The sequence below is a fragment of the Myzus persicae genome, unplaced genomic scaffold, assembly GCF_001856785.1.
Source record: "Myzus persicae strain clone G006 unplaced genomic scaffold, MPER_G0061.0, whole genome shotgun sequence".
In the NCBI taxonomy this organism is placed as follows: domain Eukaryota; kingdom Metazoa; phylum Arthropoda; class Insecta; order Hemiptera; family Aphididae; genus Myzus; species Myzus persicae.
The window spans coordinates 1,466,329-1,487,051 of NW_019101024.1; the positions used below are offsets into that span (position 1 = coordinate 1,466,329).

General features: G+C 29.5%; 1 protein-coding gene across 1 annotated transcript in view; it reads left to right on the forward strand.

The window, feature by feature from the left end:
• The window catches only part of LOC111027370 (ankyrin-3-like), a gene marked incomplete at its 3' end in the record, with an annotated part of 64,070 nt that overhangs the window by 19,606 nt on the left and 23,741 nt on the right, over window positions 1–20,723 (forward strand). The window contains exons 2-23 of the mRNA XM_022305739.1: window positions 1,059–1,163; window positions 1,234–1,366; window positions 1,424–1,587; window positions 1,655–1,810; window positions 1,907–2,035; window positions 2,097–2,294; window positions 2,423–2,719; window positions 2,867–3,064; window positions 3,143–3,289; window positions 5,282–5,431; window positions 9,059–9,199; window positions 10,369–10,524; window positions 10,587–10,685; window positions 10,983–11,183; window positions 12,196–12,367; window positions 14,383–14,463; window positions 16,582–16,704; window positions 16,848–16,953; window positions 17,064–17,081; window positions 17,686–17,910; window positions 18,017–18,177; window positions 18,608–18,813. Of these exons, the coding sequence (XP_022161431.1) occupies window positions 1,059–1,163; window positions 1,234–1,366; window positions 1,424–1,587; window positions 1,655–1,810; window positions 1,907–2,035; window positions 2,097–2,294; window positions 2,423–2,719; window positions 2,867–3,064; window positions 3,143–3,289; window positions 5,282–5,431; window positions 9,059–9,199; window positions 10,369–10,524; window positions 10,587–10,685; window positions 10,983–11,183; window positions 12,196–12,367; window positions 14,383–14,463; window positions 16,582–16,704; window positions 16,848–16,953; window positions 17,064–17,081; window positions 17,686–17,910; window positions 18,017–18,177; window positions 18,608–18,813 (3,366 nt within the window). The remainder of the gene's footprint in view (window positions 1–1,058; window positions 1,164–1,233; window positions 1,367–1,423; window positions 1,588–1,654; window positions 1,811–1,906; window positions 2,036–2,096; window positions 2,295–2,422; window positions 2,720–2,866; window positions 3,065–3,142; window positions 3,290–5,281; window positions 5,432–9,058; window positions 9,200–10,368; window positions 10,525–10,586; window positions 10,686–10,982; window positions 11,184–12,195; window positions 12,368–14,382; window positions 14,464–16,581; window positions 16,705–16,847; window positions 16,954–17,063; window positions 17,082–17,685; window positions 17,911–18,016; window positions 18,178–18,607; window positions 18,814–20,723) is intronic.

Here is a 20,723-nt window from a genome sequence, read left to right on the forward strand (position 1 = left end):
GATGGTCATCAGTCATCGCACCCTGTACGAAGCTTAACAAAACGTGCATTTAACGACTGCCTTAAATCGTTTCTTATTTTATCTTGTGTAAATAAACCATATAGTACTTAATATAATTTTTAATTATCGTTATTAAGTAAAATATTATATTATATATATTATATACCTATTTTATTATAATAATATAAGGAATAAAAGGAATAATATATAGTGAATAAAAGTGCTACAATTTATTATGCTGTTGATAAACTTTCTTTTTTATTATGTTTATTAATTTTATGATCGACAAAATAAATGAATATTTAATTTATTTGCAAAATATTAATTAAACACAAAGTCCCCAATGTTTTATAAGAATATATTTTTACTCCTAAAATAAATAAATGAAAAACTCGTATGCGAAAACTATGATCCATTTCCAAACTTTTGATTAGGAAATGTATAAGATAGAAACATGTAACGGCCAAAAAACGTATTTCGACAAAAAAAAATAATATTTAAAACGGTGATATTCTATTTCCTAGTCTCCTCACTTAATTTGGTATAGGTACATAAAAAAGTTCTTAAGTTCTAGACTGTTGACTGTTGTATGACAAATTAATTTTGTAATATTTGTATACATTTTATAGTGATTTGTGATACGGCATACTACTAATTATAATTTATAAACTTAGTTGAGTCTATAATACCTTATTAACAAAAATCATATTAATAAAATATGTCTTGCAACCACGATTCTATAAAAAATGTATTATTTTAAAATAGGCAAATAAATTATTCAGTAGTTTTTTTTATCTTTTCCCTTCATCCATTTTTATCTATTTAATTAATGTAAAATGAATAGGCAAATGTATAATAATATGTAATTTTTCAATCCGGAGGTAGGTTATAATGACCCAAATTTAATTTACTATAAGTGTTAGTAGTATCCACTAATATGTTATTATTTATAATTACAATACTAAAATATATGATTATTTAATTTCTTTATACTATTATTTATTCTGGTAGTTACATTATATTATATAATTTGTATAATTGTGCATATAATTTTATAGGCGGAGGGGAATACCTCTTCGTTTTTAAGAGCGGCACGATCCGGGAACCTTGATAAAGTCATTGAACACTTGAAAAATAAAATCGATATAAATACATCTAACTCAGTAAGTATTTAGAATAATTTTTACCTCTAGTAAATTTTAAAATTATATTCATCTTATCGTTTATTTTCAGAACGGTTTGAATGCTCTGCATTTGGCTTCAAAAGATGGGCATTTGGAAATCGTGAAAGAGTTATTAAAAAGGGGTGCTAACGTTAACTCGGCAACAAAAAAAGGAAATACTGCACTTCATATTGCTTCTCTTGGTATACAATAAATATTCCATTTTTTTTCAACGATTAACATAAATTATGTGTTTTCAGCGGGGCAATATGATGTGGTGGTCACCCTTGTGGAACATGGCGCATTGGTGAATGTGCAAAGTCAAAATGGTTTCACCCCTTTGTATATGGCTGCGCAAGAAAATCATGACAGAGTTGTTAAGTATTTGTTAGCAAATGGGGCCAATCAAAATCTGGCAACTGAGGTATGACGCGTGAAAAAAAGGTTAAATACAAATAAGCTATTTAATAACTGAAAATTGTTTTTTGTAGGATGGATTTACACCATGCGCTGTTGCAATGCAGCAGGGTCATGAAAAGGTAGTAACTGTGTTATTAGAAAATGATACCAAAGGTAAAGTGCGTCTCCCTGCATTGCATATTGCAGCAAAAAAAGACGATTGCAAGGCCGCAGATTTACTCCTTCAAGTAAACAATAAATATTTAATAAATATTGATTTAAATTATGAAATCATTACACAAAAATCGAATTGTTATAACAATTATATACTTTTTGGCATATAGAATGATCATAACCCAGACGTTACATCTAAGAGTGGATTTACTCCATTACATATCGCTTCACATTATGGAAACGACGGAATTGCTAAACTACTCCTTGCTAAAGGAGCTGACGTCAACTATTCTGCTAAAGTACGAAACTTTATTTAGGTTACAATGACAATACAAATTAATCTTAATGTTTTTGTAATAGCATAACATAACTCCATTACACGTGGCAGCGAAATGGGGTAAAAGCAACATGGTATCTTTGTTGCTCGAAAGCGGTGCAAATATTGAAGCTAAAACTAGAGATGGTTTGACGGCTTTACATTGCGCTGCAAGATCCGGACACGATCAAGTTATTGACATGCTTTTACAAAGAAATGCTCCAATCAGTTCAAAGACCAAGGTTGGTGTGGATCATACACTTTTTTAACCATAAAATACTTTAAAAAAATTATTATGAAATGGTTTTTATTCGTTTTTTAAGCGGAAAGAAAAGTCAAAGTTGTAAAATATGTTTTTTTTAATTTGTAGAACGGTTTGGCTGCATTGCACATGGCGGCCCAAGGAGATCACGTGGAAGCCGCTAAAGTGTTATTGTCCAACAATGCTCCCGTCGACGATGTGACCGTAGATTACTTGACTGGTCTTCATGTGGCCGCCCACTGTGGACACATCCGGGTAGCCAAACTCTTGTTGGAGAAACACGCGGATCCCGATGCCAGGGCGTTGAACGGTTTTACGCCGTTGCATATTGCGTGCAAGAAGAACCGCATCAAAGTTGTAGAGCTGCTACTCAAGTACAACGCGAGCTTGGAAGCGACTACGGAAGTGAGTATACCTATACCTGTATTTATACTATATAACTAATCATGTGTATTATTAATGCCTCAGGTCTGATGATCGATTCGACAGACCAAATATATGATGATTGAGTTTATCGATGTTTATAACGATTATTGTTTTTATATTATATAGTCCGGGCTTACTCCGTTGCACGTCGCCAGTTTCATGGGCTGTATGAACATCGTGATATTCCTGTTACAACACGAGGCCAACCCGGACCTGCCGACGGTGAGGGGAGAAACTCCATTGCATCTGGCTGCCAGGGCCAATCAGACAGACATCATACGGATATTGCTCCGCAACGGAGCTCAAGTGGACGCCAGGGCTAGAGTACGTGTAAATCTTGTGCCGGTTCCTATATGGTCGGATATGTGTCATATTTTATATATTTTGATATCTATTGTACAGGAGAAACAAACTCCGCTTCACATAGCTTCCAGGTTGGGTAACGTGGACATCGTAATGTTGCTGTTAGCTCACGGCGCCGCAGTCGATTCGACCACGAAAGATCTATACACCGCTCTACATATTGCCTCTAAAGAGGGCCAGGAGGAGGTAAGAGCACTGATTATGAAACGCATTATGGATCACGTGGACACAACATATTTGCTTGATAAGTTTTGGTCTGTTAGACGAGAATATTTTATTTAAAACAATTAAATATTGTGATTCTTTCCTTATAATTATCTTTATATCATAATATTTGGTACTAGAGTTCAGCGTACATCCTTATTGGATCGAGAAAAACTGGTGATATCTATTCGGTAAAATATTTTATCACTGTCAGAAATACCCGATGTCTTTGTTTTAATTAAATTTTGACCAATCAGTTATTATAGACCATAATAATTGTATCAATATAATTACGGATAAAATAATTCTTAAATAAATTACTCAAGTGATTTTAATATTCGAGTTAAAAATATACTACAAATATTATTATTCTAAAATAATTTAAATTTGTAAATTAAAAGTAATTAAGTATTCAAATTCAAATTTCGGTGCCAATATTAATTTGTGTAATAGCTTAAAGTACGTTAAAAAAGAATTTATCGGTTATAAGAATATGAATTAAAGTGTCCTAAAATGTCGTCGATTAAGTATTTCGAGTATGACGTAATTTATTTCTGAACAAAGGATTCACTGCCATATTATTTTCATCGAAATGTGTTCGTATTCTTCATAAATAAAAATAAATAATCTTATTTAATCTTGAATACATATAAATTAAAAAGCAATAAGAAATGAGGAAAATATACGTACTGTGCCAAATTAGACATTTGTTTTTTAATTATGACATATATAAATCAGTATTACTTTCGTATTAATCGTGTCATATTAATTGTCAAGCCTAACCTATTATAACACCTTCCTTTATGTAATAAGTAGGTTTGGGTTTCAATTCATTAATCGCCAAGTCGATAATTTGATGTATAGTTTGTAAAAATTTGCTAAAATATTTTGATCAAATTATGCATAAGAATTTAATAAATTATTCATATTTTTATTTTTATTTCCAAATTACAATTAAATGAAATTGTGTATGGTTCAGTGGTTCACTATATTATACGTAGACCCAAAACTAAGTCCAAAATCAAATTATTTTTCATTTAGTTAATAATTAAGTAAATAATTAAACTATATAATATAATATAATCATATTATTATTATATTATTTAGCAAATTTGCACTTATAAATTATTGTTATACGGTTTAATTATTATTACTGTGAATGTTAGAAATTAGAAAATATAATAGATTTACATTTATAACCTTAAACAGTTGTCATACTAGATGATGATGATATATTATAATATATTTAATATAGTGCTGTTAGTTTTTTTTTTTAAGTTTCATAAAAGTTTACATGACATAAATGTTATATCATAGCATTATTTTGATCTCTTAATCGTTGTTAAAATTCAAAAGACATCTTTTTATAATAGTTTAATCACCGTTAAAAACAAAACTAGAATATGGATGTGAATATTTTATGCTTAATCATTGTCATTGTTGTTTTCTTAAATTAAAAAAAAAATATTAAATATTTATAAACACGTTTTTGTTCGCTTTGCCTATTTTTTTTTTTTTTTTGTCAAGCCACTGCAATTAAAATGTCGTTTTTCCATTCTAAATTTCTTTTATCTTCAAAAATCAAGCAAGTCACTTGGTACTTGGTAAAATCGATATTGATTGATTAGGTAAGTCCTGAAATGTTGTTATTCTTATAAATATTTTCCATTTTTCCTACCATATCTAAATGTGGCTAAACATTTTTGGCCTAACTATCCTAACGCAATAATATATTATTTATTATGACTCTATACTTATTGGCTGTAAACTATTTATCATGGGCACAGGCTTTAGCTTCACAACACTGATGCAATGTATAAACATATTTAAAAGCTTGAATTTATTTATAGAAAAAATATCTAACAGCATTAACTACTTTTAACAAGCTTAAACTTTGTAAAATATTGTACACAAATTAATAAGTTGACAATGACTGATAATGAATGAGAAACACTGGACTTTTTTTGTTGGCAGGTTGCATCAGTGTTGTTGGAGAATGAAGCCTCAGTGACAGCAACCACTAAAAAAGGGTTTACCCCATTACATTTGGCATCAAAGTACGGCAACATTAAAGTCACCAAGTTGCTGTTACAAAAACAAGCTCCAGTTGATGCTCAAGGAAAGGTTAGTAATGGTTTTATCATTTTATAGCTAAAATATTTTTAGACTATTAACTTTTTAACAAGTTTTGAAAAATACATTTCGATGAATATTATATATTGAACGTTACAATATAAATGATAAATAAATATATATTTTTGAAAGGACGTCATGAGGATGTCGTATATGTCCTGTTACATATATTTGACATTCCTCTATTTGGGTAGTCCAATCTCGATTAAAATTGTATTTCTCTACTTCAAAGTTTAAAAATGCTTTACATAATGTACTGTCGCATAGACTATCTTTATAATATTATAATAACAACTAGTACCTAAAATATGGTTTGATTGACTTTTTAATACACATATACTATGTATAGGTACATATATAAACATACTTATATATATACATACCTTTTAACCTTTATAATATTTAATATCATATGAATTATATAATATCATAGTTAGATGTTCAATTAAAATATTGTCAGGTCTTCTATTTGGAAATGGCAACTAATAAAAACAAAATTATTATATTTATTTCAAATACCACATATACTCTAATATGTGCTAAAAAAACATAGGTCAAGTTATAAATAGCAGGTGTTGAACACTCATCATGCCCGTTTAATCCAGGCAAGAGTTGCTGATATATAATTATCCATTGAATAAGTGCGGTATCATTGAATTTGAAAAATTGATGATGGCTTGAGCTTGGCTTATTCAAGTGTTATGACAAGGTCTTTTTATAAATTAAGATAAAAATAATCTCAATTTGCATTCTTATTATCTTAAACTAAAAGAAGCTTTATTGCAGATGTTCCCAAACTTTTCATGGTACGACCCAATTTTAGAGATTCAAAAAGTCAAAACTCAAAAGTCACAATATAACAACGAATGATCAATTTTTCGTTCATTTCATCAATTTGTTTAATATTAAATTATGTAATCAATAATCGCTGTTTGAGATGACTTTTAGTCATCGTGGTGACACGTCACTTTGTAAAAGTATATTGTGATCGTCGGGGATAACGATCAATAATAGGTACAACTAAATTCGGACATCAATGAAGCGTAATAAATGTATAAAATAGTAAATAATTACACGGTTACACAGTATCATTGAATACTCTTATTGAAAATAAAAATAAATTTTTTTGTACATTTATATAAATACATATATTACTAGCTGATCCCGTGCACTTTGTTGCCCGTTAAAAATGCTAACTCTATATGAAACACGATGGTGATAATGCGAGCAGTATATTATGATGCCTACCTGCTGTGGATTTCGGACACGGCTTGATGAGTACTTTTTATAAATTATATGTTTTATTTTTATTGCGGACACGCCGATGAGTGGCTATAATGTAATTGGGCACGTCCCGTTTTTCAATAAATAAATAAATAAATAAATAAGCGCAACTCAGCCACCTTGGTAGGCAATGTGCGAAAATTCAATTGTATGCATGCTTATACCTGCACTGCACGATGAACCACTGTACGCAACCAATAAACAAAAAAAATATAACCATTTCTACTAAATATATTTATATTTCTCCTATAACCAATAGCAACCGTATATAAACAAATATTTTCTTTGTAAATCTTATAATCTCTGTTGGAGCAACTCCCCGGGTCGGACCTATCGGGTCCAATTGTGAATCTAAACCATCCAGGATTGTGTCTTGTTAGGTTAGTAAGATAAAAAAAAATAAAATTGTTCTCGCGCAGTTTTTCTGGTAACGCCAACAACGGAAAATGGAAAATTAAGTCGTAATAATCGAATAATCATATTTCATGTACATAAAACCTAAATTTTATTTCTTCTATCGACTATTGCGTTCTATGTAAAGAGAATATTACGGCTATAAATAAAATCGAACGGAATAACAATTAACAACTATACAAAAATTATCACTTTACAAAATTTAAACTTTACTTTATACAGTGAAACATAATATTAATACCTAATATTCAATACACGACATATTTCTCATTTTTTTTTTGGTGTTTGCCCCGACCCCAATTTAACGATTAATTATGTCATATGGGCAATTTTATAAGCTAAAGCTTGCTGTAGCTTTTTCAATTCGAAAAAACATTCCGGAACTCAAAACATAAATCATCAAAAAAATGTAAAAAAAAGGGTTTTCCAAAATTTTTTTCATAAAAATTATCTCCTGGTAATTACCAACAATTAAAAAAAAATTTGAGCCAAATTAGCCCAGCCGTTCTCAATTGATGAATTGTTATACATTTTTGGCTCCATTTTTATATATTTAGTTAAAGATGATATAAAAAAATTATATATTTTTAAAATTTTACGAGACCCACCAGAATATATAAATATATGGATGGTGATGGTGATCCATAATTTGGGAACCTCTGCTTTATAAATGTATTCACATTTTTTGTAGTTCGAATTTTTGAATTTCCGTTGAAGTAACATACATACTGTATATACATAATATATATACTGTGTAATATTTTATTTAAAGGTTCTTTATATTTTTCCATTCATACAATTAAGGAACTTCACGCAATTATATAGAACCTTACTATAAATATTATTATTTAAATAAAGTTAGATTCATTATTATTAGATAGTTACATAGTAGGTACTAGATGAGTATTTTGCGTACCCATTACTCGATAAACAACCTATGTTATTATACTTATCACTGATTTTTTTTTAAATATGATGAGCACTGAGTAGTTTGGTGTGCCAAAAATTGTTCCAAGGATAAGATCAAACTCTTCTATATAAGACACAAAATATTTTATTTTTTTATTTTTATAAGACATTTTACATAAAACCAATACCTAAATATTTCTGCTACAAACCAAATAAAACTTAAAAGTACAAGAAGGTAGTTCATTAAAAAAAAAAAAACAAAAATGAATTATTATTGAAAGAGAAAGTGAAGTTGAATAATGACTATTCATGTAACAATTTTTTTCTTGTAGATATAAATCCAAAACTCTAATCTAGACTTCAAGATGCTTTTACTTAATTATAAAATAATAAAATAACTAGTAAAAATAATAACTATTAAATTATTATAATATATTTTTTATAATTTCATAAACTTCATTCATTATTCATGAATAGTTACAAATGCAATATATTTGTTCGAAATTGGAATGTATAATACATGCGTAATTTCACATTAAATATGTAGTTCATAAATAGAGTGATTTTCAAAATTGGTAGTTATAAACAGATTAATTTTAATAATTAACATTTAAAATCTCAATAAATTGTTGTGTTTTTATAAAAAAAAATGGTATTTAAATAGTTTGAATTACATTTTTTGCTAATTTTAAGTCTTCATTAATTGTTTTACAGTTTTACTATAAATTAAGAACTTATTTCTATTTTTGAAATAGGTTATACTTTAACTTTTGATTTTCAAACCTTACAACATGGTTAATAGTTAATAGTTTATATATATATATATATTTTTTTTTTATTTCAAATATATATTTGAAATATAAACGCATGTGAAAATCGAATACAGCTACATAAATACTTATTCATCTTAACAATTATTTTGATAATAATAAAAAAAAAAATATATATAATATTAAGTCAGTCTGCTATCTTATATTATAGTTTAATTGTCTTCACTATTTTAACCTCTAGAACGGCGTAACACCATTACACGTAGCAAGTCATTATGACAACCAAGCAGTTGCATTAATGTTGCTTGACAAACAAGCATCACCTCATGCCACAGCAAAGAATGGTCACACGCCTCTTCATATAGCGGCAAAAAAGAATCAGGTAATTTATACGTCTTATGATGAAAAAGTATTATAATGTTTGTATTTATAACTAAATCATTGTTTATATTTATTAGCACTGTTGAAATAATGTATAAGTTTTTATGCATATCATTTTTTATATTGAGTGTGCTATAATTTTTTAGGTATTATAAGACTGAAAATTATGATTTATACTACTATTAGAATTAATTAAAACCTAATTAATTTTATGCAATTTAAAATGTTACGGTTCCTCTTAAATCATGTGCAAACAAATAATTTTTAGTTACATATGAAGTATAGTACAAAGTAAAAACCACTGTCCTTTCTGAAAAGATTTTGACTGTTCTACTTATTTAAATAAATTAATAACATAATGACTGTAAAATTTATTTGGTAAATCGTAATATAAACGTGACATTATCAATCTTTTTACAAAAATATGTTATCATAAAGACTTTTTGTTTAGTAAAACTGCAAAACGTTCCATTTTAGTTTTTATTAAAAAAACGATAAAATTAAAAATGCAATAGTGTAAGTAGTACATAGATTTGTATGTCCACAGCATATATTTAACAAAAATATCTCGTTGGTTTATGCAGGTATTTCCACATGCTCTACCATATAACGCATAAACATAGAATTTTTCAAAAAAGTGTAATGTTCACATACCCAACTGTATTTATTATTTGTGTAACAGACAAATAGTTATGTGTGGAAATATATACACACTTGTGTGATGTGGTGTTCAAGGTAGTGGTCACATAAACTGTTGGAATCATACTTTTAAAAAAATTAAAAAGATTCTGTGAACCTACATTAAAGAAATTCTATGATTATACATTTTGCGGTAGTGCATGTGAAAATGTCCGATTAAACTCATTAGATCTCCCTGTAAAAAAGGTGCTGTGATCAAACAAACGTGTTCTCCAGATTTGGATTTTTAATTGTTTTAATAATATTTAATTTTCATACTTACACAAATTAGTGTTAGGTACTCCTTACGCTAAAAAATATTTTGAAAAAAATTAGTGTACTCTATCCCACTCCGAGACCTCTCCAAAGAGAACTGTAGTTCAGTTACATCATTTAAATAATTCTAAAATATTTAATGTTATTTAATATTTTCTGTTCAAATAATTAAATGCAAAATGTATATTTTATTATTATAAATGATATGTGTTTTAGATGGATATTGCAGTTACATTATTAGACTACGGAGCAAAAGCAAACGCTGAGTCAAAAGCAGGATTTACTCCTCTTCATCTTAGTTCTCAGGAAGGTAATGTTGAGATGACTACTTTACTTTTGAACCACAACGCAGATCCTAATTATAAGTCAAAGGTAATTAATACAGTGCTTGTGAAATCCATGATACCTTTTTCAACGTAAAATATATTTTACAGAACGGTTTAACACCAATGCATCTTACCGCACAAGAAGATAAACATAAAGTAGCTGTTGTATTGGATAATTACCACGCAGACATTAATCCTGAAACTAAAGTAAGAATAAATTGAAGAACCTATCTGATAGGTATTGATTGGTTAATGATCAGCGTGTATTAACATAAAGAATAAAATACAGTTTTAGTAGTTTAAGCAAACCAATAAATAAAAAGTTTTATTTTTTATTTTTAAAGAATTGACATTGTTTTTTTGTTTGTTTTTATAAGTTTAAACAGTCAACTCGTTATTATTTTGTTTAATCACTCAGTATAAGTTTAATAATTGTATAAGTAATACTTTTTACTTAATGTATTTAAATTGTAAGTATTAATATACCTATTTATACAATATTAGGCTGGATTTACTCCTTTGCACGTCGCTTGTCATTTCGGTCAATTAAACATGGTTCGATTCATAACCGCTCGTCAAGGAGTTAATATCAACGCTACTACAGCTTCTGGATACACACCACTTCACCAAGCAGCTCAGCAAGGCCATTCTACCATTGTAAGCCACTTATTGGATAAGGGAGCTGACCCAGATTTATTGACAAGTGTAAGTAAAAATATTATTTTTAACGTTGTGATTAACATGTAGGTAATTTAATTGGTTATAAACTTATAAATCATCAAAGAGTATACTCATTTCTATGAAAATTAGTATAATTAAATATATCTATTTTATAAGAGGGCAATTCTTAATTATTGAAAAGGCCATATTAAAAGTTATAATGTTATTCCAGATTTTCTTAAAGAATTATTTTGAATAAACGAGTAGGTACCTACAAATATTTGGAAAACGAATAAATTAAAATAATGGCTTCAGTTGATTAAGAAATGGCTTATTTAAATATTTCACACCATAAATTCCATAAAAACCTTTTTAACAATGTAGTGCTACATTGACTCGCTTAATCAAAAGGTGCAAGTATGCCAATTACCAAATTATGTTCAATTAAATTCTTGTACATTAGAATTCAATTTCATAAAGTATTATATGTAACGATGTAATTTACATAAAATATAAATACATTGAAATCAATAAAATATACCCATTGGGTTGTTGTGGGATTAATTAGTTTTTATGACTCTTATGCTATTAAAATGTAAGCAAATATTATAGTGAATTGCATTGCATAAATGAGCATAAACAGTATGCACTTGTGAATTCCATTCATGATTATTACGATGTTATGAAAATATAATTTAAATTTAAATACGTAATTATACTACATAATAAATACATCAACTTAAAAAATAATAATATTTATACCATATATTATTAATTTTTACACCAAGTCACAAAATAAGCTTATTTATACTTACCTGATATATTAGTTACGAACAATATCAAACTATCAAAGTAATGCCTGTATAGAAAGACAGTGGTTACTAAATTAGTTAATAAAAGCAGTATTAATTTAATGTAATAATGGTGTTAAACTATAACGAGTCATACAAGTCATAAAATAACAATAAAGCAAAGTTTTGCATTTAATTATTAAACTAATATTTAATTGTCTTGAAAATAATTACACTTTAAAATATTGTATTGTTATTTTATACAGCAAGGACAAACGGCGCTGTCAATTTCTCAGAAATTGGGCTACATAAGTGTAGTGGAGGCTTTGAAGAATGTTACAAAAGCTGCACCTTCATCGACTTCGGACGAAAAGTACAAAGTAATTTCTCCAGAAACCATGCAAGAAACATTTATGTCGGACTCAGAAGATGAAGGTGGTATGTAAAAACAATAATTACAATAATAATATACCTACAATATATAAAATTAAATATATTACCAAGGGAGATCTCAACAGGTTATGTATTATAATTGTATTAACATTTTATAACAATATAATTGACAATGAAATAATTCGATTTCACCGTAGAGAAGTACTGCAAGCGATTAAAAATAATGCTTTTACTTTGAGTAAAGATAAATATCATACATACATAATATATTTGTATTATATATCATATTACACATCAATGTATCAAATATAAACCATATGAGTAAAGGAATGCCTCAAACATGTGAACTGACATTCCGTGTCAGGAATAATTTTTAGATTAAAATGTTAAATAATATTAATGTGTCAATTGTCAAAGTGATGGACACTATTTTTCTCGTAACACCGTTATATTAAGTATAACATATACATTATATTCATATACATAGGTTCTAATAAATATTGTCTAATATTTATATTATATTTGATACTAATGTCAAGCGTAAATAGTTTCCCAAAGAATTTAACGAATAATTATTAAACCCAAATATAATATTTATTTAATTAATTAATATTTCCTTTATACGTTATGAAGAAAGTCAATACACAAATATTGCTATCATTTTTAAGTGAAATATAAGTAGGTAGGTAGATAAAAAAACAAATAAAGTTATTAATTTCAACGAAAATACACTAACATAATAATACATTATGCAGGTACCTCACGCCACATCACTAAATCATAAAATAGGTAATAATAACAATCAACAACAAATAGATAAGCTAAAATCTAATATATGTAGGTACGAGCGCAATATTCATTTCAGTTATCGATTTAAGATAATGTTATCGATTATTTAATATATTATTGTAACTCAGATGTTGATCAAGTTAAAAAATATTTTTAAATTAATATTTCTCTCAATCGCAGTATCAGTTATTATTTTATTTTCTACCTGTTAGGTAAGGTAAGGTTATGGTTTACTATTTTGCTGCTTAAGAAAAATATAAGAAATATGCATCATTTAAAGAGAAATATTATAAATAAATCATACTACCATCCAATATAATAAAAAATTATAAGTAGGTAGTAGGTACCTAGATCATACATAACATATTAATATTGGTATATTAAATTGAATAATAAGACCAATACATTAATAGGTACATTTAAAATAACAAATAATGTATGTATTTCATCAAGGTTAGATATATTAGATGAAAATATATTATCAATAAAAACATAAAAATCAAACAAACTATGTACTATCATGAATTTCAATAACTTTTTAATTTAATGATATTTTACCCATAAAATATAATTCGTATCTATCTGTTACATGGATTTTTTTCTGATTTATATTTTCTTAAAGCTATACGCACCTATTAATAATCATAATAATCAATTATATGTAATATCTATTTGTAAAATAAGTGATTTTATACGTGAGTTTTGATTTGATATTTTCAATGGTTATTATAAGAATAAAGGGAAAAAAAGAAATTATATGTCAAAATAGGCCATAGGCGCAACTTGAACCATGGTTTATTGGGGGTGGGGAACTACAGCCCCGATCAAAATATAATATGTGTACTGGCGAACATGGTTTGTCGTTAATACATTTTTCGCAACGAACATTTCCGCCTCCGAGCTATTAATATCAGTTTGAAAGAAATTTTAAAATAGAACGACAGTACGAAATATAAAATACTAAGTCTATATGATATTAATAATAATAGTAATTTATAGTTTTATTATGATGTTTTGAATAAACAAAACTGTTCTCAATAAATAAGTTTTTACGGCTTTGTAAATGTAAATAAGAAAGGAAAAAGATTCACTATTTCTAAGGGCTTAGCCCTTTGAGACTCACCCCCGCCGTCGCCCCCTAGTTGCGCCACTGGCTACAGCACAATACAATATTAGAAAGTGTGCGCCCGCTTCCTTATATAGTGTTGCGCGAGCGTGGTTTCACTAACAAATGCTTGTAGTATGTGATTGGGATGATGATTGGCACACAGGTGACGTTTTGCAAAGCGGAAGCGTCGAGTATGGTCTCAACACTAGAGCTCAACTAACACAAAATGTTATCGTTTCGTCACGTGAGTTTTGTATAGTAGAAAAAAAAATAATAAACAAACAAAATTTGGACCTATGGTATATTAGTCAACATGCATGAATTAATAGCCAAGTTCAAAATTCACGATTGGCCGTCACCCAACAGCCACTAGACAGTCACGGTCCATTCGGAATATATTGAACTCGGGTCGTGCAGAAAACGAAATCGTTTCTCGCGACCTACTACCCGGGTAACCCGCGGCGTCAGTATATTGTGAACAGGATTCACACATAGACTTACCATCAGTGTGCTTCCATCATCATCAAAGCTATTATGTAGTGTTGAAGAACAAACGATAACATTTGCCCGGCGTAGAACCATAGCTTTTCCGTTGAATGACCATATACATATAGCATGCGAGTAGTGGTAGTGAGTAGTACCTACCCATACCTGTATACGCGCACCTATACAATACGATTTGTTATCATTTTATTTTTAAAATCCATATACGGTTTGTAGAACATTTTTCTTTTTTAGATCCATCATAAAAAAATATGACATTGCACTGAATGGATTTAAGTGCCATTAATATTGTATGTCATTACTATATATTGAGCGTCGAGTGTCGACCGAGATATTATAATTATAATATGCATAAATGTCGATCGTTCCAGTTTTCCCGAGTAGTACTTGTAGCGTCCGTTTAAAATTAAATATGACCGGCCATCTGGTCAGTTAACTTACTGCTGTTTGGCACTTTGCCGGTCGTTTCGTCATTGGCTTTCCTCATTTCGGATTTTTCGCGCTTTGGCTTCACCAGCATCATAATAATGGATCAACTTTAGAGAGGAAAAAATTGATAAAAATAACTTTTAAGTTTTAGTTGTCGGCTGTCTGCCTATTCCGACGGTACCATAACTAGGTCGCTGTATTCGTCTAACTTAAATTTTTCAAATTAATCATAAAATAATAACAATAAATAAGAAAAAATACAAAAAAATAATTTTTCATCATGTGTAAACGGAGGTTTTGCTGTTGTTGCTGTTTTAAAAAACAAAAAGAAGAAGAAAATCTTCCAGGTTAGAAAAACAAGTATTTACATTTTATGATTTTTGAAATTCATTATCGAATGAATAAAGAAAACTTTTACATTATTTCCATCTACATAATATAGTCATATTTGTATTGACTCAATGTATAATACTCAATATTATGCACTTCATTTTGAAACCAACATATTTTAATTTTACACACAAAAACAATAGGTATGTAGGTAACTTATAAGTACAAGCTTAAGTTTTTTATACACCCATCTCAATAATAGAATTTTATATAGTCAAACGAATAATATACGTGACGTTTGATAAGATTTTTTAAATTTAATTTATGCGTCTGTCTCAGGTTTCTGCAATAATGAATTAATTTATTCCATAGGTATCTACATAGGTATTTGTTGAAGAGACGCTTAATTCTCACTGTGTAGATGAAAACTTCTTTACTAATACTATTACTTTTTTTCTATTCGTTAGGTATTTTAGAACTGTTATCTCAACTATAACTGTGTTATCATAGAACCAAAATGATGAATAGAAGTTAAAAATAATAATAGTTTAAATTATTACTGATTATGATTTTCAATATGATTATTTAATTTGAATTTTAATATACAATATAGTAATAGTAACGAAATATCGCGTTAGAACAGAATGTAAAAAATCTTAATTTTAAAAATTTTAAAAACCAATGAAATTGTGTTGGATTAACTGTATTAATATATTGTACAGTGAATCATATTTTCGTGCATAATTAACCCCATTGTTTTCTGTAAAATAATTTAAAAATAAAGTTCAGGCCGCCGTATATCATTTCATCTGCTTGCTTATTCTTGGAAATTATTCAAATCTAATACTGTGTTGCCCGTTTTTGTTAAACAATACGAGATAATATTAAATAATATGTAATATGAAACAATCATTATTTCATGGGCAGTCAAAGCATGTATTCATTCTCAAAAGCATGTGCTTTTATAATTATTGTAAACTTAACATTTTAAGGCACACTTATTTTGATTTATAGAAACGTTAGATTATTTATTTTATTTTGTTCCGTTCTCAACAGCTATCGATTTATATTGTAATTTAAAACTAATTTAATTGAACAGGCGAGGAGACCATGATAAACGAACAGTCATACAGGTATTTAACGGGAGAGGAAATGAAGGGTTTCGGCGACGAATCAGCTCCCATTGATGTCACACGGGACGAGAGGTGCGACGCGAATACTGGTAAGGAAAACATGAATGCATACTGTATAGGTATATCATCATATGTGGCCATATGGGTAAACCTACCGTGTTAGATGTGCAAAAGTTGGCCACGGTACACGCGTGTGACACATTTTATTAAAATTATCTTGTTTACATTTCAGTGCCCCCCACATCCATCGACGAAGCCATCAGTCCACAGACCGTCTATGACAGTTACAGCGGCCCCGTGGATAACGTTGACATTGTTAAATATCCACCTCACGTTGGGTAAGTAGACCGGAAATACATCTTTTCTCTACCGCTTAAACGGCTAACAAAAATATCGTCAATTGTCTAACAAAATTGTTTATTGTTTCAAAATGCGTGCTTACGGACAGACGTTTACAATGGAAAACGTAAGGCTTTTAATATACATATATATATATAATAATATTTACCGTGCAATGTTTTCACGACCATACGTAGATTTCTATGCCAGTAGTGATATATTTTTAATGGTTTTAATAAATATGTCATAGATGTAGTGGAGCATTTTAGTTAAATAAAGCAATTCTTAATAATATAGTCTTAGATATAACTGGCATTTACAATAACATAGAAAAATCCATTATAATCAAAACTGGAGAACGACTTTAATAATATTCTACCGACTATAGTGTTGTACATCGTCCGATGAATCAGTCGCTGCACACCAGTGGTGCAACCAGAATTTATTCAATAGAGGGAGGATCCAAAAAAAAAAAATGTAATTAGTGTCTGTTTCTTTCCTGACTATACCTATATATACATTTTATTGCTAAATAAACACAATTATTTATCATATAAGATACCAATAAGTTCCGGGTCCCGCCCCCTTGGTTGCACCACTGCTGCACGCTCATCATGCTGAATGGTCGTCGATGTTGTTCGGCACTAGTTTTTGTTTTTTATTATTGTGTATAGTAGTTCAAAAGGAAAAATCATTTCGCACCCATAACTAATCGTTTGAAATCGTTACAGGTTTTTGGTGAGCTTCTTGGTGGACGCTCGCGGCGGAGCGATGCGCGGATGCCGGCACAGTGGTGTCCGCGTGATCGTACCACCCCGACGAGCATCCATGCCCACGCGGGTGACTTGCCGATATTTAAGACGTGAAAAATTGGTGCACCCGCCCCCGCTGATGGAAGGCGAATCGTTGGCCAGCAGAATACTCGAACTCGGTCCCGTGGGGGCTAAGTTTTTGGGGTAACTACATCGTAATACGATGATACGGTGTTATATTATGGATATAATATAATCCGAGCAACCTCGGATGGTACTTAATGATTCCAATATTGCTTATCGTTTGCAGGCCCGTTATGATCGAAGTACCGAATTTCGGATCACTCCGTGGATCTGAAAGAGAAATCGTCGTTCTCAGGTCGGAAAATGGCGAGACGTGGAGAGAGCACACGGTTGAAGTGACCGACGAAGTCGTCAAGGACATACTCGGAGCGAATTTCGACAAAGAAGGTATCTATAATTCTTAAGTATAAAAATAAAAATAATAATAAAAACTAAACGTGACAACTATATCATATGTATAACTAAAGATACACCGCTGTTGTCTCAACAATACAAATGTTTAAATACTAAAAATTAAAACTTAAGATTCTTAAACTTTCGTATAACGTGAACGTTTTGAAAGAAAGCTAACATTTCCATCCCGTAAAGTCTTATTATCCAATACAGTAAAAAAAAAAATAGTCCTCGAAATACCTCCTTCCCCTCCATATAGGTAACTATGTGACACACTACAGAAGGCTTGAATAAATTTAAATGAAAAATTAATATTGCTTAGTTTTGCTGATACATTTTAGAACTATTTTACGCTTCGAACGAAATTATTAATTCACTTTAGTAATGGTTAATGAATAATGATGGATCGCGTTTGTTTTTTCAGACCGCGACCCTTGGCATTCCGGTAACCGTCTGACGCGGATCGTGACGACGGAGTTTCCGCATTACTTTGCCATCGTGTCCAGAGTCAAGCAAGAGGTACACGCCATCGGGCCGGAGGGTGGCATGGTCTCGTCGACGGTGGTGCCACAAGTGCAAGCGGTATTCCCGCAGGGAGCGCTGACCAAGCGCATTAAAGTCGGCCTACAGGTAAACTTGTTTAAACCGCGAAGAAATGTGGCCAGCACGTGCCTAAAGAAAATCTCCGTTAACCATGTGCCGAAAAAAAAACGGTTCTCGTTAATGTGGTGAACGGCACCCCTGACACGATCATATTTCGGTGGCGGTGGTGGTTGTGTCTCGTCTTGAAAAAAAAAAAATGAAAAACGAGCAATTTACACAAGACTTGACATTTTTTTTTTTACCCAACGCTTCAAACACACTCACATATTGCGCATAACACATTAATAAAAAAAAAAAAACATTGCGATTTATTGATGTTATTTTTATTTTTATTATTTATTTTTTTTAATTTAATGATACTATTGATTTAAAGATACTATACACACTTCAAACGTTTCTACTGTGTCTAGTCACTAACTATTATAATATCCACATCGATATTCGATAACGAATCTAGTCTTCCCCGCCTAGTCGATCTTGTTTAAGTCGTTATACTTATATTTTCCAAAGTATTTAACGTTATTTACTATATTTATAATCCAAATTCGATAGAACACGAACCCACTTTACAATCGAATTATTAAAGTAGATAATATATAAATATAATATACATTCTATTATAATTAATAAATATCGATTTTTTTTAAACTAATAAATTATTTTAATAAATTTTAAAAAAATCAATATTTTACTATTTATTCTAAGAACTATTTTATGTTCTATAAGTGTTTGTTCTTGAAATATTTAAATTCTATACAATAAAGTTCAGTTTTTGACGGCACAGTTGGTTTAGTGCCAAGAGCTTCCTTACATTTTAACGCGGCTGAAGAGTATATTGTACAGTTACTAAACATCCTATTTGTGTACTCATAATATTATGAAATATTTTTTTTTCATCAAAATTGTAAATGTATTTTTTTAAATTAAGTTATAGCTTATAATATCATTTCACTCACACAGATATTGTATACGATTAGCACGACTTTATTATTATTATTATTTTAATGTTTTATTTATCATTTAAAAAAAAAAAAATATTTAATTTTAAATGCCCAATAAATATAGTATAAATAATTTTTTTATCAAACTAACATGTTTTTGTCATTTCAATTTGTTTCGAGCTCAGATAGTTTTATTTTTACATAAAGAAAAAAATATATACATCATGGTCAAACATAATGTAATACAATTTAATCGTCATGTACGTGAAATGTAGCCAGTATACTCATGTTCATGAGTATATTTCTATTTCAGTACATTTAAAATTGTTTTGTGTCAGATAAAACTATAAGAGTTCAAACCTCATAATCTCAGCTCAGTCCTTTTGTCTTGTTAATCATTCCAACTAACCGAATATTATATGAAAATACGAAATTATATAATAACATATGTCTATAGAATATATTATAGAAAAATAACTAATCGCTATAATCAAAAAGCTACTATTTATTGGGCCATCATTTTGTTTTATTTTGTTTTATAGTTTTTTTTTTTTTTACATTTTTTAATAATTTTTTTGTTTTTTACCTAGAGCGTGTAATATTTTACATACGATTTTTTTTTTTTTTATTGTTTTGCTTAACCGTCATATTATAATATTCTGCTTTTGGACACACCGCTTGTGAACACGATTTGCTAACTCACGAAAACGACCGACCACACCTATACCGACTACACTGCGACGAGCTCACGCGGGCACACGTCCATCACCACCCAGGCGCTATAGCTGACGTTATGTTTGTTGACATCACGACTGCAGTTGTACGACATATTGTTATACCTACACGATTATCGTTTTATTTATTTATTTGATTATTATTTTTTTATGTTTTGTGATGGCCCTTGGTAAAACAGTACCTACATAGTCGTAATAATATTATAGACATCGATATTGACGATATTATAGTGCTGTAGTATCTATAGCAATTTGCGTATTC